General features: G+C 42.7%; 1 protein-coding gene across 1 annotated transcript; it reads left to right on the plus strand.

Moving 5' to 3' along the window:
• Positions 1–287: 287 nt before the first annotated feature.
• Positions 288–2,121, plus strand: LOC123407599 (CBL-interacting protein kinase 25-like). Its single transcript, XM_045100763.1, has one exon. It carries the CDS (start codon positions 409–411, stop codon positions 1,867–1,869), a length of 1,461 nt encoding a protein of 486 aa, XP_044956698.1. The 5' UTR covers positions 288–408; the 3' UTR covers positions 1,870–2,121.
• The last annotated feature ends 23,539 nt before the right edge of the window (positions 2,122–25,660 follow it).

A 25,660-nucleotide genomic window follows, 5' to 3' on the forward strand; every position in this document is an offset into this window, starting at 1 on the left:
CAATGTTAGATGCTGGATAATTATACATCCGATGATTGGCAAAGGTGAGACATTGTTTTTAGAAAGGCCGGTTAGTCAGACGCGTAGCTCGGCCCTTTTGGAAAAGGGAAAACACTCAAATTCTGATCGCCCTGCATCCGCAAAAATCTCTGGTGGACCCTCATAGAATTTCCGAGGTGAAATAGAATATGCCAGTTTCCTTGAGATTCGTGCAAGAGAGCGATCTAAGAAATCCGGGCCTGGGTGGGAGGTACTGATGCCTGGACTGATTTTTTTTCCTCCAGTAAACCGGTCAGCCCTAAAGACTTCCTATTTAGTTCGGCTGATCCCCCAATCCTCTACTCGCCTCCACCCAGATACTCCAGGGAATAAACTTCGAACGCCCGCCCAAGAAGCGGCGACGGCGCCATGGGGGATCGGCCAAAGCTTCCTGCCCGCTACGAGCAGGTGAAGCTGCTCGGCGAGGGTAATTTCGCCAAGGTCTACCTCGCGCGGCACATGGATACCAAGGAGGAGGTGGCCATCAAGGTGATGGATAAGGAGAAGCTGATCAAGTTGGGCGCCGTTCAACAGATCAAGCGCGAGATCGCCGTGATGCGCCGCCTGCGTCACCCCAACATCGTGCAGCTCCACAAGGTGATGGCCTGCAAGTCCCGCATCTTCGTCGTCATGGAGTACGTCCGCGGCGGCCCGCTCTACCGCCACATCCCCGCCAACGGCGGCCTCAAGGAGGACGAGACGCGCCGCATCTTCCAGCAGCTCGTCTCGGCGCTCACCTTCTGCCACGCGCAGGGCGTGTACCACCGCGACATCAAGCCGGACAACCTACTCGTCGACGAGCACGGCAATCTCAAGGTCGCCGACTTCGGCCTCTCCGCCCACGCCGACACGGCTCGCCGGGAGGCGCTCCTCCACACCGTCTGCGGCACGCCCCTCTACGTCCCTCCCGAGGTGTTCGCGCGCCGGGGCTACGACGGTGCCAAGGCCGACGCCTGGTCCTGCGGCATCGTCCTCTTCGTGCTTGCCGCCGGCCGCAAGCCCTTCCGCGACGACGACTTCATCACCTTGTACCGGACAATCTGCCGCGGTGACTACCGTTGCCCACGCACCTTCAGCCCTGAACTCGTGCGGATAGTACGCCGCCTCCTCCAACCAAACCCGGCGCACCGGATCACACTTCTGCAGATCAAGGAAACAGATTGGTTCAAGAAAGGCTTCAAAGAAATAAGTTTCTACATCGACAACAAGGACTGCCTGCGCAGCCTTGATGGCTCCGAAGAGCCCGATCTCTGTGACTCTGACTCCGAGGACGAGACTGCCATGTCTTCATCATCCTCAGGCTCTTCCTCTCCTGTGGCACATGGCGACGGCGGCATGCACACCTCGGTGTCAGCGCCGTCGCTGGTAAATCTGGAGAAGATGCACATTGCTGCAGCTCGTACCACCGAGCCACGCATAAGACGGATCAAGAGCATGAACGCGTTCGACATCATCGCCTCCTCGCCAAGCTTCGATCTGTCCGGGCTGTTTGAGGAGCGCGGCGAGCAGTTGCGTTTCGTGTCCAGCGCGCCGGTGAACACCATCATCTCCAAGCTGGAGGAGATCGCGGGGCAGGTTAGCTTCACGGCGCGCACCAAGGATTGCCAAGTGAGCTTCGAGGCGACAAGAAATGGGCACAAGGGAGCGCTGGCCATATCCACCAAGATATTCCAGCTCACGCCGGAGCTCGTCATGGTCCAGGTATGCAAGAAAGCCGGAGACACTGCTGAATACCGGCAATTCTGCGGCAGTGAGCTCAAGCCTGGTCTTCGAGGTCTCGTGGATGGCCTGCCTGAGGATGGCCTTCCCCCGACGGTGAATGTTGCTTGAAATTTTAGAGAATTTATTGTGGGGTGAAAAGCAGCAGGGATTGATTCAGAAGCATCTTCACTTTTTTTCCCATCGTTTAGTAGTTCAGTTTAGGACTAAATAGTGTTAATGGTGGATCATAGATGTATCATGGCACTAAGTTCAGTTGTTGTGTATTCTGTACATTAGGGATGATATTACTTGTTGCTAATTTAAGTTTCACAGACTGTTTTCTGCAGTTAAGTTAATTTTGAGGTTGATTTGGTATTAAAACATGAAACATCTACACATAATTCGTTGTGTAATATTTTTTGAGATGAGCATTGGTAAACAAGCAACAATATGGCACCTTTCCTTGGTCCCTGATATGTGAATGATTGTCTTATCATAATATGTAGTCACGGGACATGTTTTTCAATCTTGGAATCACATGACCTTTCCTAGCACTAAGGTAGTTCGATAAAAAATCTTCCTCAGGTGAAACTGTCGAATGTCAAACTGGCCACGAAGATTGGTATCTTCTCACATGATCTACTTCCTCCGTTCCTAAATATAAGTCTTTTAAGCGATTTTACTATGTGTCTACATACAGAGCAAAATGATTGAATGTGCACTCTAAATTATGTCTATATACATCCGTATGTAGTCTACTAGTGAAATCTTTATAAAGACTTATATTTAGGAACCGAGGGAGTACTAAAAATCTATGGCAATGAGATGCCCTTGTGAGGAAAAATTTAGTGCAAAGCTGAACAAATCTTCTTCCCCTTTTCGACGGCACATGTTTCTGACAAAAAGGGGAAAAGAGCGAGAAAATGATACGAGTTGATACTAACATGTGTGCCCTGTCTAGAGGGGAATCACAAGCAGCATGCCGTAACACATTGGGATCTGTGCGTGAGATTTCAATCTTTGGACATTAGCTACCCAGCAGCTATCGATGTACTGCTCCGTTTGTTCTCATCCGTGAAAGGTGAAGCCACAACCTCTCTGCAATCTTTTCGTGATGGCCGCGCTGTCCATTGGTGTTATTGTCCAGTAAACCATACACTTGCGGCCATTCAAGATGAACCATTCTTTGTTCTCTTCAACTTGCTGCCAAATGACAGTGGTCCTTTGCTGATATCGACAGCTAGTCAAAACAGCAACATGTTACTTCAGACAAAGCAACGGAGTCCGTTCATGAATTGTATACTTGTTGTTACTTGTTTACTATTCTCCGTCAAGACCTGGTAGTAATCTGGACACATGCATGGGTGACAGACTAGAACCAAAATACTAATGGTCTTGTTGTAGATTAGACATTTTTTTACTCAATTATGTGGACAAGACTACAAGTACCAGCACAGCATGGACACCGAGAGCCACACATCATGATTCAGAGTGTTGAACAACCAAAATGGTGGTGGGCCTTCGCCTGTGATGAGCCACATGTCCGAAGGATTTCTTAAACTATACACGCCTATCAGCATCCTAGTGGGTTTCTGATTCGGAATATAAAGAAGTAAGAGTATCTTGTATCCTATATTTGCTCAACATCGATCACTTTCCAAGTCATATTTGCTTATGTGTCTCAATTAACTTTATCAAAAGCTGACGTCGCATCTGCTGCGTATTTTTTCAGTCGTTTAATAGTTTTTTCTAACAGTACCCGGGCACTCCTAATGAACGGTGGACATTACATGTCATGTTGAATGAATATGAGCCTCCTAACAATCTTTATGCAATGTTTTGTTTGAAAACAAAAACAGTAGCCCTTCGAATTCTTTTATGAAAACACACACATTTTTTAGAAGTAGTCTGACGGCTGATCTTATTGGCTACTTCAATACAGGTCTTAAGGAGTACAGAGTGCCTTACATTGGGGGGCAAAATCATAATGAAGAGACCAATTTACATGTTTCAATCACATTCAGAGTGAGTACTTCCTTGATGATTTGCACCTGACATTAAATTTTCCTTTCTGAATCAACTTTATGCCAACTTTGGTTAAGCATCATTTTCTGCATTGAAAGGCATATGCTGATCCATTTGGACCGTTCCATACTTCTTTTCCATTGTTTAACAGATACAGATCAGAGAAGGCTCACGTGATTGACAGCTACGGACACCCATGGGCGTTGTAAAACCACTTGAATTATGTGGCTTACATGCAAGATAACACCTGCTACGACCAATGAGAAGGACAGTTTGTAGAAACAAGTATGTTCATTCTTGTTTTAGATTTCCGAAGTATCTCTACTCTTTGTTGATGTGTACATAATAACAAGCTAAACATGGTTAAGACAATTTAGAAGCTTCTAGCTCAACAAAATGAGTGTCGTCTCTAGAAATAGTTAATTTAGATAAAAAAAATGAAAGGTACCACAATGATCGTTCTGCTTGAGAATGTAGATGGCCTGAACTGTTTAGTAGCTTGTTGCTCAATTTCCATTACTCAAGAGTCCTTAAGTTGGTAAATCAAAGTTTACCACTTAATCATCATAATTCAACAAACTGCATCTAATAGTAAGCGAGAAAACAAACATATCTTTCGTCATGCTGAGACAATCAGTGTTCCCAAGAAGATATTTTTTCCGCTTTTCAATCGGGCCCACTACGATGAACAGTATCAAGTATCAGTACTGTTGTGTTGTCATTGTTCGTATATGCAGTGCTCAACCGGTGTACCCTCTTCTAATTCTAGCCGTCCAGTACTACACAAGCAGACAAATGTTCAGGCAATCATAGGAGCCTTGTCCTGCTTCCCCTGTATCATTCGGTTGTTGAGAGCACAGTACAGCTCCATCAGAATCATGCACATCAGCTTTGCGTAATTTCTGTTTCTTTTTTGCGCACTGCTAGTAAGTTTATAACAACTCATTTGATTCAGTTTTACCAAGGGCTCGATTTGGCCATGTAGAGTACCTGTCATGTGTGCATTTCTATAGGCTGCAGCGCAATCACTAGGTGTATAATTTCTGCCTTGAATAAGCATGAGGAGGAAGCAACATGGGGTGCCGGAGGCTGCCGTTTTGGAATTGAGTTTACAGACCTGAGTTTATTTTAACATGGTCCTCTTACCCCCACTTTTCTTATAAACTCATATGAAAAGTTGGGGGTAAAAGGACCATGTTAATATTGCTCGACCGATAATGGTCCCTCTGTAAACAAATATAATATAAAAACATTTAGATCATTAAAATAGTCATTTAAACGCTGAAAATTGTTTTTGGAGGCCGAGCTCCATGGAGACCTTTAAATTCAAACTTTAAATTTCATGAAAATTCATATTTTAACATTTAAAAAATTCTGAAAAAAATACATAGATAGGTGAAGGTATAATACACAAGTGTGTAAATTTTCAGAACTAAATATGTTGAAATGAGGGCTATGCAAAAAAGATAAATCTGAAGTTTTTTAACACATGACACTATTCATCTTTCTAGACCATTAATTTATCTTTTTTGTAAAGGTCGCGTCTCAAAGTATTTTGGCTTAAAATTTTACACAAATATGGATCACACACTTGTTTAGTTATACATTTTTTTTAGATATTTTGAAATCAAATTTTTTGAAATTTGATTTTTTCAAAAATTTCGGCCTCCATGGCTCCCGGGAGCCAAACGTCCGTTCTCCCTAAACGCTCTTATATTTCTTTACGGAGGGAGTACTCCATAAAACAAAAAAGTGACATTTTTCAATATATTTTTTTTGAATAGAAAACTTCTTTTACTACAGGAATAAGATATTTTGCCTACAAAAAAATTATTTGCCGTCAGCTAATCGCCGGGGCACACGGCAAAGGTTATTTTGCCGTCATTGACGTGACGACAAAGAATAACTAACAGTGAAGGCATATTTTGCCGTTTGTAAGAAACTCTAATGATGACAAAGATATTTTGCCGTGTGTAGAAAAAAATTAATAACGACAAAGATGTATTTTGCCGTCCGTAAAAAAAACTGATGACGGCAAAAAATATTTGCCGACTATAAAACAATCTGCAGACAGCAAAAAAAAACACACCATGCGGATCGATCTCACGAATCGATGACATGGCGAGATCTGGTCCATAGATCACACGCAACACCGGCTTTGCTTTGTCGTCATCATTTTGTTGTACAGACGACAAACTAATGGGAAATTAAGAAAATAACCCCGACACTCGACCCCTCATCCTCAGTTTCCCTCACGCGAAAGAAAATGTTGCAGCACACTCGATCCATTCCTCTCATCTCGCTCCCGCAAAGAATCAAGGCCGGGTGTCCCCGATGGGGTCGTCGGCGGGGGTAGGGGCGTGGGGCCCAGTCGGGAACCCGACGGTGGGGAGGCTGCAGGAGATCTTTCGGGGTGGCGGCGACGCTGCATGTGAGGCCGCTCGGCGAGGTTGGGCGATCTCGATCTCGATCTCATCTCGTACCCGGTGGTTGGCGCGAGTGAGCAGCTAGCTGTGTGTGGGATGGATGGATCCACCGGACCCCGCCTCCCCGACGCGGACATCTCCGACGACATGGCCGGTGGGTAGGCCCTCTCCTCTTCGCTACCGACCAGATCCGTCGAGCACGTCTCCTAGCACACGGGAAGGTGCGCCCTTCTCCCCTCCCATTCCCTTCTCTGTTTGATTCGGTTATGTAGCTGTGGATGTGGTTTCATCATGCCTTGTTGCCCTTTTAGTGTCATGTTGGGCTGTAGGTCAACACGCCCTGGATCCAGGAGGTTGGTGTTGGGGAACCTGAGATGCAGACATTTTTCAACTCACACACACACGTGCACCAACTTGATGCGGTGAGAGGAGGAGTGAGGCTTCTCTCTCGGGATGATACCTAGCCATGGTGAGGCAGCAACCCAAGGTCATTCACTGAGAAATTAGAGAACAATGGCTTATTAAGGTTTTTTTTTCATTCAATGGTAAGTTCAGACTATCTACCTGACTACCTCTAGGCTTTAACATGAGGTTAAGGTTGTAAATTGATGATGCATGGCTGCTCTGCTCTATTCTACATTTTAGTAAATAATTTTTTTGTTTGAGAGAGATTTACTAAATAAAGTTAATGATGTTTACAACCTGCACTTGTGTGTGATAATCAATAGTATTTCTAGGTTAGTGGGATCTTTTATGTAAAATTTATTCGGTGAAAAGAAACTATTTAACCATGAACATTTGCAACTATTGGCATTGTCCTTTATTCCACATGAAAATTTTAAGTATAACCATTGAACACATCCATAAATAATTAGTAAGTAAGGCATTAGTTAACAAATATTAGCACTTAAGATATAAGTCTATCTTGGCAAATTGATCCTAATGCACGTACCAATAGATAAATTGGAGGAATCAGACCACTACAATCGAGTTAAAACATGAGTGTGGAGCATGATGAATGTGATGATGACATCCATCAAAGGAAGCAAAACGCAGAGCGTCACTATAATTTGTTGAGTCCACTTTGCTGGGTGAAATACCAAACAAACAAAACAGATATACTTGCACGCGCTGTCCTGGCTTGCCCGGCTTTCTAGTGCATCATCCTGATGATCCCGTGTGTCCATCAATTGGAGATAACTTGTATTTTAACTACCTACTACGTTAGAAATTTGTAAATATATGTATGTATGTACCAGGAACATATCCCACAGTTGCAGGAATTACACCAAGCCATATACAGTACCAAACAAAAATATAAATATAATTCATCGGTCAAGCATGCATGATGCAAATGTATTATTTACAGAGAATATTTATACCATGTAAAGATGAAAATTGCAGGAGAACGGTGAAATCCTTTAGAGGGATGATTTAGCACCCACATAGAACATAATATACGATGCCATTAATTTGCATGTGGAAGCATCAGATCTAGCCAATGCAATGAATCGCTTCACATGTAGAGACCGTTGTAGCTGGTTCCTGGTAGGGTACTGGAGGATTTTATCGGGAGGTTATTCGTTTGTCTATTCATTGTGATCCTCAATGTTTCTCCTATTGTGAGTCGGCACAGATTCACATAATTGCCAGAAAAGGTAATTATTTCCAAGTGATTCTGGTCAACGCAACTGGTGATCTCCTAATGGCCTGTGGGAAGGACGTATGTAGGCGTACGTGCAAATTCCTAGTGAACTTGATCCGCTCAACTTCAATCCAGAGGTGAGGCTTCTATTGACCTTGAGAAGTGATCCTCCAAGGACAAACATGGCACAGGTCTTGCTACCTCTTGAGCTTGCGTTGGTTTTTTCCTTGAAGAGGAAAGGGTGATGCAGCACAGTAGCACTAAGTATTCTCCTCAGTTTGAGAACCAAGGTATCAATCCAGTAGGAGTATCAAGACAAGTCACCAATGTACCTGCACAAAAACAAACAAACTTGCACCCAACGCTATAAAGGGATTGTCAATCCCTTCACGATTAATTGCGAGGTGAGATCTGAAGGTGGAAAGTGCAACAAAGTAAAAGTGTAGAGCTGAAAATATGATGTGAAGTAGACCCGGGGGGATATAGTGTTCACTAGAGGCTTCTCTCATGATAGCAAATATTTCGATGGGTGAACGAATTACCGTCGAGCAATTGATAGAACCGCGTGAAGTCATGATGATATCTAAGGCAATGATCTTACATATAGGTAATGATCCAGCATGCATCTAGTGTATTGAGTTTATAACAAACAGAGTAACGCCTTAAGCAAGATGACATGATGTAGAGGGATAAATTCATGCAATAGATATAAACCCCATCTTTTTACCCTTGATGGCAACAATACGATGCGTGCCTCGCTACCCCTTCTGTCACTGGGTGAGGACACCGCACAGTATGAACCCAAAACCAAACACTTCTCCCATTACAAGAATTATAGATCAAGTTGGCCAAACGAAACCCACAACTCGAAGAGAATTACAAGGATAGGAAATCATGCATATAAGAGATCAAAGGAAACTCAAATAATATTCATAGATAATCTGACCATAAATCTGCAATTCATCGGATCTCGTCAAACACACCGCAAAAGAAGATTACATCAGATAGATCTCCATGAAGATCATGGAGAACTTTGTATTGAAGATCCAAGAGAGAGATTAAGCCATCTAGCTACTAGCTATGGACCCGAAGGTCTCTGGTGAACTACTCAAGCATCATCGGAGAGGCAATGGTGTTGACGAAGAAGCCCTCCGTGTCCGAATCCCCCCTCCGGAAGGGCACCAGAGCGGTCCCAGATGGGATCTTGCGAAGACAGAAGCTTGTGGCGACGGAAAAGTATTTTCGTGGCTCTCTCTGGCAGTTTGGGATTTCCAGGGATTTATAGGCGGGAGAAGTAGGGCAAAGGAGCCACAGGGGCCCACAAGCGTGCTAGGCGCCCCCAGGCCGCGACTAGGGGGCTTGTGGCCTCCCCTAGGGTCCTTTGCCTTGGTTCTCAAGTAACCTGCGTATCTTCTGTTACGGGAAAAAAATCTTTCCGAAGGTTTTATTCCATTTGGACTCCGTTTAATATTCTTCTCTGAAAAGGGTCAAAAACACGAAAAAAACAGGAACTGGCACTTGGCACTGAGTTAATAGTTAGTCCCAAAAAAGATATAAAATAGCATAATCATGCATACAAAACATCCAAAGTTGACAAGATAATAACATGGAACCATAAAAAATTATAGATACGTTGGAGACGTACCAAGCATCCCCAAGCTTAACTCCTGCTCGTCCTTGAGTAGGGAAGTGATAAAGACTGAATTTTTTATGTGGAATTCTACCTAACATATTTGTCCTTTGTAACTTCTTCCTTGTGACCTGAATGTTCAGATCCGTAAGATTCAAAACAATAGTACTTCAAGCATGCTAGCAAAGTGATCAAGAACTTTTGAAATAACAAGGCCAAAGAAAGTTATCCCTACAAAATCATATAGTCTGGCTATGCTCCATCATCCCCACACAACGAATTTAAATCATGCACAACCCCGGTATTGGCCAAGTAATTTTATCACACTCTTACTTTCTTAAACTTTTTCAACTCTCACGCAATACATGAGCGTGAGCCATGGATATAGCACTATAGGTGGAATAGAGTATGGTGGAGGTTGTGAGGCAAAAAGGAGGAGATGGTCACATTGATTCGACATATCAACTTGCTATGGAGATGCCCATCAATAGATATCAATGTGAATGAGTAGGGATTACCATGCAATGGATGCACTAGAGCTATAAGTGTGTGAAAGCTCAAAAGGAAAACTAGTGGGTGTGCACCCAACTTGCTTGCTCACGAAGACCTAGGGCAATTTTGAGGAAGCCCATCATTGGAATATACAAGCCAAGTTATATAATGAAAATTCCCACTAGTATATGGAGGTGACAAAATGAGAGACTCTCTATCATGAAGAACATGGTGCTATTTTGAAGCAAAAGTGTGGAAAAAGATAGTAGCATTGTCCGTTCTCTCTTTTTCTCTTTTTTTTTGTTTGGGCTCTTTGGCCTCTTCTCATTTTTTGGTGGGCATCTTTGTCCTCTTTTTTTAATTTCCTCACATGGGACAATACTCTAATAATGGTTATCATCACACTTTTATTTACTCACAACTCAATACGCAGAGCAATGATGACTCTATAGGAAATTCCTCTGGCAGTGTACCGGGATGTGCAACGATCTAGCTTAGCGTATGACGTTGAAACATCTCGCTAGCTACCTTACGATCATGCAATGGCAATATGAAAGTGACAGCACAAGTCATGAGACATAACGGTGGGAGTTGCATGGCAATATATCTCGGAATGGCTATGAAAATGCCATAGTAGGTAGGTATGGTGGCTGTTTTGAGGAAGGTATACGGTGGGTTTGTGCACCGGCGAAAGTTGCGCGACACTAGAGAAACTAGCAATGGTGGAAGGTGAAAGTGCCTCTATACCATGGACTCACGTTAGTCATGAAGAACTCATATACTTATTGCGAAAGTTTTATTAGTAATCGAAACAAAGTGCTAAACGCATACTCCTAGGGGAAGGGTTGGTAGGTGTTAACCATCGCGCGATCCCGACCGCAACACAAAGGATGACAATCAATAAATAAGTTATGCTCCGACTTCCTAACATAGCGGTTCACTATACGTGCATGCTATGGGAATCACGAACTTCAACACAAGTATTTCTAGATTCACAACACCCTACTAACATAACTCTAATATTACCAAATCCATATCTCAAAACTAATTTAGAGGAATGAAACTTCTCTTTACGAATCAATGCACATGAATATGGAAGTTTTTATTATATCCTCTTTGGATGCCTATCATCTTTAGGACTCTTTCATGGCACACGCCAATTACTAAGTTACTCAGAGGGAGCACTCTCAAAAAAATATAAGTGAAGATAGAGAGTTCTTCTTTCTCCAAAATATGACACCGCCGTGCTCTAAAAAGATCTAAGTGAAGCACTAGAGCAAAGTTATCTAGCTCAAAAGATATAAGTGAAGCTCAATTAGTATTATAGCAAATTCACGATGAGTGCATGTCTCTCTCAAAAGGGTGTGAAGCAAGGATGATTGTGACACAACAAAAAGAAAATACTCCTATAATACACGACGCTCCAAGAAAAACACATATCATGTGGTGAATAAAAACATAGCTCCAAGTAATGTTACCGATGGATTGAAGACGAAAGAGGGGGTGCCTTCCCGGGGCATCCCCAAGCTTAGGATTTTTGGTGTCCTTGAATTGGCTTGGGATGCCCTGGGCATCCCCAAGCTTGAGCTCTTTTCACTCGTTATCCCATTGTCCATGAGAACATCACCAAAAACTTGAAAACTTCACAACACAAAACTTAAACAGAAACTCGTGATATCATTAGCATAAGAAAACAAACCACCACCTCATTAGGTACTGTAGCAAACTTGATTTCTATTTATATTGGTGTTATATTACTGTATTCTGAATTTTCCATAGCTAGTACCCCCGATACTATCCATAGTTTCATCAAAATAAGCAATAAACACAACAAAAACAGAATCTGTCAAAAACAGACCAGTCTGTAGCAATATGTATACTTCTGGTATCTCAAAAATTCTGAAAAATTACTAAAAATAGGGCAATTGGCATATCAACCAGCAGCAAAAACAATCAACTCAAAATGTCTTTCTGGATAGGAATGAAAAATAATTTCGTGAGCGCAAAGTTTCTGTCTTTTTCAGCACAATCAAACAACCATCACCAAAACTAGTCATAAAGGTCTTACTTGGCTCAAACACAAAAAGAAACACAAAAAACAAAATCATAACAGAATTATGATGGTGTGGACACAAAAAAACAGAAAGAAAAAAGCAAAGATAAATTCATTGGGTTGCCTCCCAACAAGCGCTATTGTTTAACTCCCTTTGCTAGGCATAAGGCGATAGAATCAAGTATCGTCGTCTTTGGTGCTCAAACCATAAGTAGCCCTCATCATGGATTCATAAGGCAATCTTATTTTCTTTCTAGGAAAGTGTTCCATGCCCTTCTTTAATGGAAATTGAAATATAATATTCCCTTCCTTCATATCGATGATAGCACCAATAGTCCTAAGGAAAGGTCTACCAAGAATAATGGGACATGTCGGATTGCAATCAATATCAAGCACAATGAAATCTACGGGTACATAGTTCCTATTTGCAATAATAAGAAATCACTGATCCTTCGCATAGGTTTCTTAACAGTAGAATCCACAAGATGCAAATTAAGAGAGCACTCATCAATCTCGTTGAAGCCTAGAACATCACATAAAGACTTCGGAATGGCGGAAACACTAGCACCCAAATCACACAAAGCATTGCATTCATAGTTTTTAATCTTGATTTTGATAGTAGGTTCCCACTCATCATGAAGTTTTCTAGGAATAGAAACTTCCAACTCAAGTTTCTCTTCAAGAGATTTCATCATAGCACCAACGATATGATCGGTAAAGGGTTTATTTGGGCTATAAGCGTGTGGAGAGTTTAGCATGGATTGCATTAAGGAAATACATTCAATCAAAGAGAAACTATCATAATTGAATTCCTTCAAATCCAAAGTAGTAATTTCATCACTACTAAAAGTTTTGATATCCTCTACTCCACTTTCAATGCTTTTAGCATCAAGACAAATAGACTCCGAATCATTGGGGTGTTTTTCAACCAAAGTGGATTCATATCCAGCCCCATCATCATTAGGATTGACATTAGAAAACAAGGATTCAATGGGAGTCACACCAAGCACTTTAAGATCTTCGTGATTCTCATCACATATTTCAGGTTTAGCAGCCATTTTATTGACTAAGGTGGCCCGTTTATCAGAAATCTGGCCTACCAATTTTTTAAGCCGAGCAAACTGATAATTTAACGCAAGGAATTCTTTGGCCATATCATCAACTTCTTTATTCATAAAAGCCATAAAAGAATTTTGATCCCTTAGTTCTCTACGATAGTAACTATTGTGATCAAATTGTGTAGACATGAAGCCTTTAACACTAGTTTCAATCTCTTCCAACCTTTTATAGTAAGCATCATAATAATTTGGTTGGGCCATACAGGTCTTAGCAGGCAGACAAGCACACAAGCAAACAGAAAGTAAGCGAAAGAAAAGGGCGAACAAAAAAGGCAAATATTTTTGTAAATTTTTGTTTTTCAGAAGTGGGGGAAAGGAAAACGAGAGGCAAAAGGCAAAAACGTAAATGCAAGAGATGAGTTTGCGAAAGTTACTTGGATAAGCTTCACTTAGAATAGTCCCCGGTGCCAGAAATTAACACATTGAAGGGAGACTATTCTTGACTTGATACTCCCCGGCAACGGCGCCAGAAATTCTTCTTCTACCTCTTGAGCTTGCGTTGGTTTTTCCCTTGAAGAAGAAAGGGTGATGCAACACAGTAGCAGTAAGTATTTCCCTCAGTTTGAGAACCAAGGTATCAATCCAGTAGGAGTATCAAGACAAGTCACCAATGTACCTGCGCAAAAACAAACAAACTTGCACCCAACGCTATAAAGGGGTTGTCAATCTCTTCAGAATTAATTGCGAGGTGAGATCTGAAGGTGGAAAGTGCAACAAAGTAAAAGTGTAGAGCTGAAAATATGATGGAATTAGACTCGGGGGCCATAGTGTTCACTAGAGGCTTCTCTCATGATAGCAAATATTACGGTGGGTGAACGAATTACTGTCGATCAATTGATAGAACCACGCAAAGTCATGACGATATCTAAGGCAATGATCTTACATATAGGCACACCCGAGACAAGTAGACCGATACTGTCTGCATCTACTACTATTACTCCACACATCGACCGCTATCCAGCATGCATCTAGTGTATTGAGTTCATAACAAACAGAGTAACGCCTTAAGCAAGATGACATGATGTAGAGGGATAAATTCATGCAATAGATATAAACCCCATATTTTTACCCTTGATGGCAACAACACGATGCGTGCCTCGCTACCCCTTCTGTCACTGGGTGAGGACACCGCACGGTATGAACCCAAAACCAAGCACTTCTCCCATTGCAAGAATTATAGATCAAGTTGGCCAAGCGAAACCCACAACTCGAAGAGAATTACAAGGATACAAAATCATGCATATAAGAGATCACAGGAAACTCAAATAATATTCATAGATAATCTGATCATAAATCCATAATTCATTGGATCTCGACAAACACACCGCAAAATAAGATTACATCGGATAGATCTCCATGAAGATCATGGAGAACTTTGTATTGAAGATCCAAGAGAGAGAAGAAGCCATCTAGCTACTAGCTATGGACCCGAAGGTATGTGTTGAACTACTCACGCATCATCGGAGAGGCAATGGTGTTGATGAAGAAGCCCTCCGTGTCCGAATCCCCCCTCCGGCAAGGCACCAGAACGGTCCCCAGATGGGATCTTGCGGAGACAGAAGCTTGCGGCGGCGGAAAAGTATTTTCGTGGCTCTCTGTGGCAGTTTGGGATTTTTCGGGGATTTATAGGCGGAAGAAGTAGGGCAAAGGAGCCAGGGGGGCCCACAAGCCTGCTAGGCGCGCCCCCGAGCCGCGGCTGGGGGGCTTGTGGCCTCCCCTGGGGTCCTTTGCCTTGGTTCTCAAGTCCCCCGCGTATCTTCTGTTAGGGAAAAAAAATCTTTCCGAAGGTTTTATTCCGTTTGGACTCCGTTTAATATTATTCTCTGAAAAGGGTCAAAAACACAAAAAAACAGGAACTGGCACTTGGCACTGAGTTAATAGGTTAGTCCCAAAAAAGATACTACCTCCATCCCAAAATTCTTGTCTTAGATTTATCTAGATGTGAATGTATCTAGTCACGTTTTAGTATTTAGATACATTTATTTTTAGACAAACCTAAGACAAGAATTTTGAGACAGAGGGAGTATAAAATAGCATAATCATGCATACAAAGCATCCAAAAGGTGACAAGATAATAGCATGGAACCATAAAAAATTATAGATACGTTGGAGACGTATCAGGTCTCCATCCGCCTTGCTGTCCGGCTTGCGGTGAAATCTTGAGATGTCGAGAGCCTTGAGGAGAGCTCGACCTAGAGCATGGCAAGCGCATGGGTCTGATGGTTGTGATTTGGTTTCCTTTAGTGTTGGTTGATAGAGAACGAAAGCAACAATGAAGAGTATAAGAAGAAGAAGAATATGGAGAGCTGGGCTGGTACAATTTCTATGGTCTTGTCTTGATGGATTTCACTAAAAGGTAGGACCATAGGAGGTCTGTGTGATTACTGATGGCAGGGAGCAACAATCTAATAAATGGAGTTGTTTAAAAAAATTCTAATTAATTGAAGGTAGTTAGTCTGATGGTTGTGATTTGGTTTCCTTGTAGGATTAATAGGACTATATCACATCTTCTGTTATTGGAGACAGGCTCTCTTTTTTATGCGATATGGACTCCACTAATTTTGGTGAGTCTTTCTTACGTGTAGATTGAGTCTATTAATCAAAAGAAAATCTTTTTTCTGAACTTTAGAAGGGGAGCATCGTGAGAGATTGGGAGAGAGGCAGAGCACATGTTCATATCTCCTAGTGCATCAAACGGCTCTAGTAATTTACTGGGAATTTTGTAAATCTCCCTTGCAATGAACTTATTGTGTTCATGTCATGCAGTTGCACCTTCATGTATACAATCTGATCCAGAAAATCAGTAATTATTTGAGATAGCAAATTCATTTTGTTTCTAGAAATGGAAATTGCATTTGAGACAACAACTCAATATTTTTCATACTAGTCGCTTGACACTAGTTAAATTTGTACAACTTTCTTTCCCTTGTTTCATCCTATTATTGTATATGCTCATGTGATTCTTTTTTTTGAAGGATGACCACCTTTCAAACATGTGTGTAGACCAAATTCATGGCGATGAGATAAGTCCTACTAACCTTGATGGTTCTCCGCATCTTTGAGATCTGCTATGGTTAGTGCCTCCATATCTCATTTACAAGTAGAGACCACTTGAGATCTTCATGATTTAGAGACCACTTGAAGCTATATATTTACATAGAACTAGATGAGTCACCTTCATTCACATTTTAGAACGATGTAAATCAATGGAGTATTTTTCTTCTGCATTCACAGTTTAGACGCTTTCAAAAAATATTTATATCCTGATTGTTTTATTTATGCAATTTAAACTAATTATAAATCAAGTTCATCGACCATACATGATTGGGATGTTCATAGGTATTGTAGAGCTTGTAATCTTTCCCTGAATTATTGTATGTGTCGCACTCTCAACTCTGTGGTTCTGTTCTATAAATAAATTTTGAATAGATTTCTCTCCCTTTGCCCCCATTCAACATAAAAAATACTTCAAATTGAGCTCGTTGATCTTACATGATTGCAATATTAATAAGTTCTCCAAGAGATGGATGACTTTTCCATAATGGTACTATTTGTCCTTCTACCTATAAACATATAAAACTGTTCCGTATATTGATAATTTTACCTAGGATTTTTATTATCATACATCAAAAACTTTGTAAGATGGCATCTGGAGGAAAAAGAGTTTGCGTTCAATAAAACAATTGTTATTCTTATGTGTCCAGCCCATATAATTTGGCATATATTCGTGGTGAAAGGTTGTAAGTACGTACCGCATGTTTACTTTTGCCCTTTAGATTACTTATTATTAGAATCTGTACTGATGCTTGCACATGGGTCCTTCCCATGACTATCTTTCATGAACAATAGTTCATTTAAACTGAAGCATATGCATGCCTTATTTCATTTTGCTATCTTTAGAGAACACAAAGTTCTTGCTTATAAGAAACAAAGAGAAGTAGACTGGACATGGATTGTAATGCTAAAATAACTTATGTGTTGATTGTACTTGCTGATTGGGGACCAAGTTATTTATTATGTGTCAAAATTTGACATATGTGTATGATTTCATCTTGTAGGTTGCCATACAGATGCTCTTTGGACTACGATATTGACATGAAGACCTTTATCGTAATGCCAAATATTATGTAGTAATGCCAAATATTATGACATGGATGTGCTATGGATTATGCTATATATATAAATATATGGATGGGATATAGATTATGTTATATGTTGTATGAATGTGCTATGGATTATGTTATATGTTGTATGTATGTGTTATGGTGGTGCTATATGTTGTATGTATGTGTTCTGGTGTGTGCCATATGTTGTATGTATGTGTTATGATTTGTGATATATGTGTGGATTATGGATGTGTTATGGTGTGCTATATTGTCTATTTCTGCTATTATATTGTCTATTTATGCTGCTATATTATCTATTTATGCTGTTAATATATTTGTGTTGTTGTTTATTTAGCAGCCTCTTTGCCGTCATGTTCATGACGGCAAAAGAACATGATTAATTTGCCGTCTTGTACAGGTTCGGCAGACGGCAAATTTTTGAGGTGGTTTGTCGTCTTGTACATATGAAGAAGACGACAAACAACAAACTATTTTGCCGTTTGTGATATCGTCAAGCAGACGGCAAAAATGACTAACATCGTCCGTTAGCTAGGCCGTTTCGTCTTCCTACCAAATATTTGCCGTCTACCAGCCCAGAAGACGGCAACATAATTTCACTAACGGAATTTTTTTTTCCGTCTGCTCTCCCGGCTGCTGATGGCAAAGACACCCTTTGAGGGCACATGGGATGACAACATTGTTTGCCGTCATGGGCTGACGGCAATTTTTTTGCCATCTGTAATTCCCTCTTTGCCGTCTGTAGCGTCCTGACGGCAAAATACCCGATTCCTGTAGTGTTTGTGTGTTTTTTGCGAAAAGATCATGTTCTACTATTTAAGTTCATTGGAGGTATAACACATCTCAAACATAATAAGAATTACATCAAGGTTTTAAGACCACAGAACAACCACTATCGCCATCACAATGAGACGCCGATGCGTCGTTGGCGCCACTCTCCTGTCGAAGGTGACTTGACCTTGTAGATGATAGTTTGAAAGTCTTCATATAAATGCCCCAAAGGACTAGCGCCCTAGAGCCACAATCATTGTTGTCATCAAATCTTGCCACACAACGAGAAAGTGTAATTTCTCCACCCCAAGAAGATGAGATGAATCAAAAAGGGAGCTTGCTGGCTAGGAGCGTAGCCCGCTGAATGGCACCCGTCGCATCAATCCCCATGATGTGACGGGGGCCTTCGATTAAAGGCGAAAGTACATCGGCACGGGTACGATGGAGAAGCATACGCATGGCTACAGTGGCGACGGCCGTACGGCTGACCGGCGCTGGCTCCGACCCGTTAACCGTGTATAGTACCCGCGCGCCACTACCCACTCCATTACCTGGCCCGGCGTGGCTACAACGGAGACAGCCGTACCGCTGACCGGTGCCGGATCCCGTAAGACGACGCCCGTCGTACCGTACACGCCTGCATGGAAACACACATCAATCCCATAGGCTAACCGGTGGGTCCCAGGGCCAGATGGGACTTTGCAGCCGACGGGCCCCTCCAGCAACAAGACTAAACCTTAGTGGCCCCCCTGGCCGGCCTGAGAGGCTGCCAGTCGGCCCCCCGACAATGTACCTAGTATCCATTTTGTAGGCTTGGGGGTTTGACTATAAATGTTGGGGAACGCAACATGGGAAATAAAAAATTTCCTACGCACAAACAATACCTATACATGGTGATGATCATCTACGAGAGGGCAGAGTGAATCTACATACCCTTGTAGATCACTAAGCGTAAACATATATAACGCGGTTGATGTAGTGGAACATCTTTGCGATTCAAATCGCAGCCTGTCCCGCGATCTCATCACGATCCGTCCCGCGATCCCATCACGATCCATCCCGATCTAGTGCCGAACGGACGACACCTTCGTGTTCAGCACACATACAGATCGATGACGATCCCCGCCTTCTTGATCCACCAAGACGGGCAGAGAGGTAGATGATTTCTCCAGCACGGCGACGTGGTGGTGGTGGTGAACTAATCCAGCAGGGCTTCGCCTATGCACCGCCGAACTAGACTAGAGGAGAAACCGATCTAGATGAAGTAGAGGGAGCATGTGGCAATTAGGGTTATCCCTCACCTCTAAAACCTCTAGTATATATAGGAGGGAGGGATGGGAGGAGGCAGCCTCAAACCCTCAAGGTTTGGCCGAAATTGGAGGTGGAGGAGTCTTACTCCAATCCTACTAGGAGTAGGATTCCTTCTCTCCACTTGGAAACGCTTTCCACCTTTTCCACCTTTGCGTTTCTTTCCTTCCCACCTCCAATCCGCCTTGGGCTTTAGTGGAGGATTCGGCCAGCCCAGTAAGGGCTGGTCCACATCCTCCCACAGCCCATGAGACCCTTTGGGATGGGTGGGCCCACCTGGTGGACCCCCGGAACCCGTTCATCACTCCCCGTACACTACTGGAAATGTCCAAAGCTTTACCGGAGTTCAAAACCCACTTTCCTATATATCAATCTTTACCTCCAGACCATTCTGGAGCTCCTCGTCATGTTCGGGATCTCATCCGGGACTCCAAACAACTTTCAGTTACCAAACACACATAACTCAATAATACCGAAACGTCACCAAACCTTAAGTGTGCAGACCCTACGGATTCGAGAACTATGAAGACATGGCCTGAGACACTCCCTGGTCAATAACCAATAGCAGGACCTGGATGTCCATATTGGCTCCTACATATTCTACGAAGATCTCTATCGGTTGAACGTCTATGTCAAGAATTCAATTAATCTCGTATGATGTTCCCTTTGTCCTTCGATATGTTACTTGCCCGAGATTCGATCGTCGGTATCTCCATACTATTGGGAAACGTCGCATGGGAAACAAAAATTTTCCTACGCGCACGAAGACCTATCATGGTGATGTCCATCTACGAGAGGAGATTTGGATCTACGTACCTTTGTAGATCGCACAACAGGAAGCGTTAAGAAACGCGGTTGATGTAGTGGATTGTCCTCACGTCCCTCGATCCTCCCCGCGAACCGTCCCACGAACCGTCCCACGAACCGTCCCGTGATCCGTTCCGATCTAGTGCCGAACGGACGACACCTCCGCGTTCAACACACATACAACTCGACGATGATCTCGACCTTCTTGATCCAGCAAGCAAGATGGAGAATTAGATGAGTTCTCCTGCAGCGTGACGGCGCTCCGGTGGTGGTGAAGGATCTACTCCTGCAGGGCTTCGCCCGAGCTCCACAGAAATACGATCTAGAGGTAAAACTATGGTGTCTAGATCCGAGTTGCACATGGCAAAGTTGTCTCAAATCAGCCCTAAATCACCAGTATATATAGGAGGGAGGGGGAGGGACTTGCCTTGAGGGACAAGCCCCCATGGTGCGCCGGCCAAGAGGAGGAGGAGGACTCCTACTCCAATCCTAGTCCAACTAGGATTGGAAAGTAGAGTCCTTCCCTTCCTTCTCACTTTTTTTTCTTTCTTCGGTTTTCTCTCTATGGCGCATAGGCATTATTGGGTTGTCCCACCAGCCCACTAAGGGCTTGTGTGCCACCATAAGTCCTTTGGGCTCCCCCCGGGAGGGTTGTCCCCCTCCCGGTGAACTTCCGGACCCCATTCGTCACTCCCGGTACATTCCCGGTAATGCTCGAAAACTTTCCGGTAACCAAATGAAGTCATTCTATATATCAATCTTCGTCTCTAGACCATTCCGGAAACCCTCGTGACGTCCGTGATCTCATTCGGGACTCCGAACAACATTCGGTAACCACGCATATAACTCAACTATACTAAAGCAAGTGTGCAGATCCTGCGGGTTCGAGAACTATGTAGACATGCCCCGAGGTACTCCTCGGTCAATATCCAATAGCGGGACCTGGATTCCCATATTGGATCCTACATATTCTTTGAAGATCTTATCGGTTGACCCTCAGTGTCAAGGATTCATATAATCCCATATGTCATTTCCTTTGTCCTTCGGTATGTTACTTGCCCGAGATTCGATCGTCGGTATCCGCATACCTATTTCAATCTCGTTACTATCAAGTCTCTTTACTCGTTCCGTAATACAAGATCCCGTGACTTACACTTAGTCACATTGCTTGCAAGGCTTGTGTGTGATGTTGTATTACCGAGAGGGCCCCGAGATACCACTCCGTCACACGGAGTGAGAAATTCCAGTCTTGCTCCATACTAACTCAACGGAGACCTTTAGAGATACCTGTAGAGCACCTTTATAGTCACCTAGTTACGTTGTGACGTTTTATACACACAAGGCATTCCTCCTATGCGAGTGAGTTATATGATCTCATGGTCATAGGAACATATTTTTAACACGTAGAAAACTATAACAGTAAAACGACACGATCAATATGCTACGTTCATAGTTTGGGTCTAGTCCATCACGTGATTCTCCTAATGATGTGATCCAGTTATCAAGCAACAACACTTTAAACATAGCCAAAAAACCTTGACTATCCTTGAGCAACTGGCTAGCCAACTAGAGGCTTGCTAGGGACATTGTTGTGTCTATGTATCCACACATGTATCTATGTTTTCATTCAATACAATTATAGCATGGATAATAAACGATTATCTTTAAACAGGAAATATAATAATAACTATTTATCATTGCCTCTAGGGCATATTTACAACAGTCTCCCACTTGCACTAGTCAATAATCTAGTCCTCACAACGCCATGCTATTTACTCCCTCCGTACCTAAATATAAGTCTTTTAAGATATTTCACTAGGTGTCTACATACAGAGCAAAGTGAATGAATCTATACTCTAAAGTATGTCTATATACATCCGTATGTAGTCCATTAGTTGAACCTCTAGAAAGACTTATATTTAGGAACGGAGGGAGTACATTGTAATAAATCAAACACCCATACAGTTCTGGTGTTGATCATGTTTTGCACGTGGAAGAGGTTTAGTCAGCAGGTCTGCTAAATTCAGATCCGTGTGCACTTTGCAAAAATTCACGTCCTCTCCTTCGGCGTAGTCGCGGATGAGGTTGAAGCGTCGTTTGATGTGTCTGGTCTTCTTGTGAAACTTTGGTTCCTTTGCTAAGGCAATGGCACGAGTGTTGTCACATAACAGAGTTAATAGATCTAGTGCGCTTGGCACAACTCCAAGATCTGTCATGAACTGCTTCATCCAGACACCCTCCTTTGCGGCCTCCGAGGCAGCCATGTACTCCGCTTCACATGTAGAATCTGCTACGACGCTCTGCTTGGAATTGCACCAACTTACCGCACCCCCATTAAGAATAAATACGTATCCGGTTTGTGACTTAGAGTCATCCGGATCGGTGTCAAAACTTGTGTCGACGTAACCTTTTACGGCGAGCTCTTTGTAACTTCCATACACGAGAAACATTTCCTTAGTCCTTTTCAGGTACTTCAGAATATTCTTGACCGCCGTCCAGTGATCCACTCCTGGGTTACTCTGAAACCTGCCTGCCATACTTATGGCCAAGCTAACGTCTGGTCTAGTGCACAACATTGCATACATGATAGAACCTACAGCGAAGCGTAGGGGACGGAACTCATTTGTTCTCTATCTTCCGCAGTTGCTAGGCACTGAGTCTTACTCAATTTTATACCTTGTAATACTGGCAAGAACCCTTTCTTGGACTGATCCATTTTGAACTTCTTCAAAACTTTATCAAGGTATGTGCTTTGTGAAAGTCCTATCAGGCGTTTTGATCTATCCCTATAGATTTTAATGCCTAGAATGTAAGCAACTTCTCCTAGGTCCTTCATAGAGAAACTTTTATTCAAGTAATCCTTTATGCTCTCCAAAAGATCCACGTTGTTTCCAATCAGCAATATGTCGTCCACATATAATATTAGAAATGCCACAGAGCTCCCACTCACTTTCTTGTAAATACAAGATTCACCAACCACTTGTATAAACCCAAATGCTTTGATCACCTCATCAAAGCGCTTACTCCAACTCTGAGATGCTTGCACCAGTCCATAAATGGATCGCTGGAGCTTGCATACTTTGTTAGCATTCTTTGGACCGACAAAACCTTCGGGTTGCATCATATACAACTCTTCCTTAAGAAAATCGTTAAGGAACGCCATTTTGACATCCATCTGCCAGATTTCATAATCGTAAAAGGCAGCTATTGCTAACATGATTCAGACAGACTTAAGCACCGCTACCGGTGAGAAAGTCTCATCGTAGTCAATTCCTTGAACTTTTAAAAAACCCTTTGCCACAAGTCGACCTTTATAAACGGTCACATTACCGTCTGCATGTGTCTTCTTCTTATAGATCCATTTGTTCTGAATAGCCTTGTGGCCTTCAAGTAGAACTTCTAAAGTCCACACTTTGTTCGCGTACATGGATCCTATCTCGGATTTCATGGCCTCCAGCCATTTGTTGGAATCCGGGCCCACCATTGCTTCTTCATAATTCGCAGGTTCATTGTTGTCCAACAACATAATCGTTAAGACATGATTACCATACCACTCACGAGCAGTATGTGATCTTGTCGACCTGGGAGGTCCGACAGTAACTTGATCCGAAGTTTCATGATGATCATCATCAACTTGTTCCTCAACCGGCGCCGCAGCAACACGGGTTTCCCCTTGCCCTGCGCCACCATCAAGAGGAATTAGAGGTTCGACAACCTCATCAAGTTCTATCTTCCTCCCACTCAATTCTCTCGAGAGAAACTACTTCTCAAGAAAAGCTCCATTTTTAGCAACAAACACTTTGCCCTCGGATTTGAGATAGAAGGTATACCCGACTGTCTCTTTTGGGTAACCTATGAAGACGCACTTTTCCGCTTTGGGTTCCAGCTTTTTAGGCTGGAGCTTTTTGACATAAGCATCACATCCCCAAACTTTAAGAAACGACAACTTTGGTCTTTTGCCATACCACAATTCGTATGGTGTCGTCTCAACGGATTTTGATGGTGCCCTATTTAAAGTGAATACAACTGTCTCTAATGCATAACCCCAAAACGATAACGACAAATCGGTAAGAGACATCATAGATCGCACCATCTCTAATAAAGTACGATTACGACATTCGGACACACCATTACGCTGTGGTGTTCCAGGCGGTGTCAACTGTGAAACAATTCCACATTGTCTTAAGTGAGCACCAAACTCGAAACTCAGATATTCACCCCCACGATCAGACCTAGGAACTTGATCTTCTTGTTACGATGATTTTCGACTTCACTCTGAAATTGCTTAAACTTTTCGAATGTTTCAGACTTGTGCTTCATCAAGTTGACATAACCATATCTACTCAAATCGTTAGTGAAGGTGAGAAAATAAGATATCCGCCGCGCGCCTCCACACTCATCAGACCACACACATCGGTATGTATGATTTCCAACAAGTCACTTGCACGCTCCATTGTTCCGGAGAACGGAGTCTTAGTCATCTTGCCCATGAGGCATGGTTCGCATGTGTCAACTGAATCAAAGTCAAGTGACTCCAAAAGTTCATCGGTATGGAGGTACTTCATGCGCTTTACACCAATATAACCTAAGCGGCAGTGCCATAAAAACATGGTGCTATCATTGTTAACTCTAACTCTTTTGGTCTCAATGTTATGTATATGTGTATTATCGTTATAAAGATTCAATATGAATAATCCTCTCACATTGGGTGCATGACCTTAAAATATATTACTCATAGAAATAGAACAACCATTATTCTTTGACTTCAACGAGTAACCGTCTCGCAATAAACAAGATCCAGATATAATGTTCATGCTTAACACATGCACTAAATAACATTTATTTAAGTTCATAACTAATCCTGATGGTAACTGAAGTGAAACTGTGCCGACGGCGATTGCATCAACCTTGGAACCATTTCCCACGCGCATCGTCACTTCATCCTTCGGCAACCTTCGCTTATTCTGCAATTCCCGTTTCGAGTTGCAAATATGAGCAACATAACCGGTATCGAATACCCAGGCACTACTACGAGAGCTGGTTAAGTACACATCAATAACATGTATATCGAATATACCTGATTTTTCCATGGCCGCCTTCTTATCAGCCAGATACTTGGGGCAGTTGTGCTTCCAGTGACCCATACCCTTGCAATAATAGCACTCCGTTTCAGGCTTAGGTCCAACTTTGGGTTTCTTCGTCGGATTGGCAACAGGCTTGCCGCTCTGCTTTGAATTACCCTTATTTCCTTTGCCATTTCTCTTGAAACACTTGATGCTCTTTACGGAGTTCTGACTTTGCGACTTTCAGCATCGCGAATAACTCGCCGGGTGACTTGTTCATCCCTTGCATGTTATAGTTCAACACAAAGCTCTTATAGCTTGGTGATAGTGATTGAAGAATTCTGTCAGTGATAGCCTCTTGCGGGAGTTCAATCCCCAGCTCAACTAGACGGTTTGAGTACCCAGACATTTTGAGCACATGTTCACTGACAGACAAATTCTCCTCCATCTTGCAAGCA

Source organism: Hordeum vulgare, chromosome 7H (genome assembly GCF_904849725.1).
Source record: "Hordeum vulgare subsp. vulgare chromosome 7H, MorexV3_pseudomolecules_assembly, whole genome shotgun sequence".
NCBI lineage: Eukaryota > Viridiplantae > Streptophyta > Magnoliopsida > Poales > Poaceae > Hordeum > Hordeum vulgare.

Bases quoted from the DNA above. Each gene is read 5' to 3' on its own strand.
- LOC123407599 (XM_045100763.1), top strand. From the start codon at position 409: ATGGGGGATCGGCCAAAGCTTCCTGCCCGCTACGAGCAGGTGAAGCTG.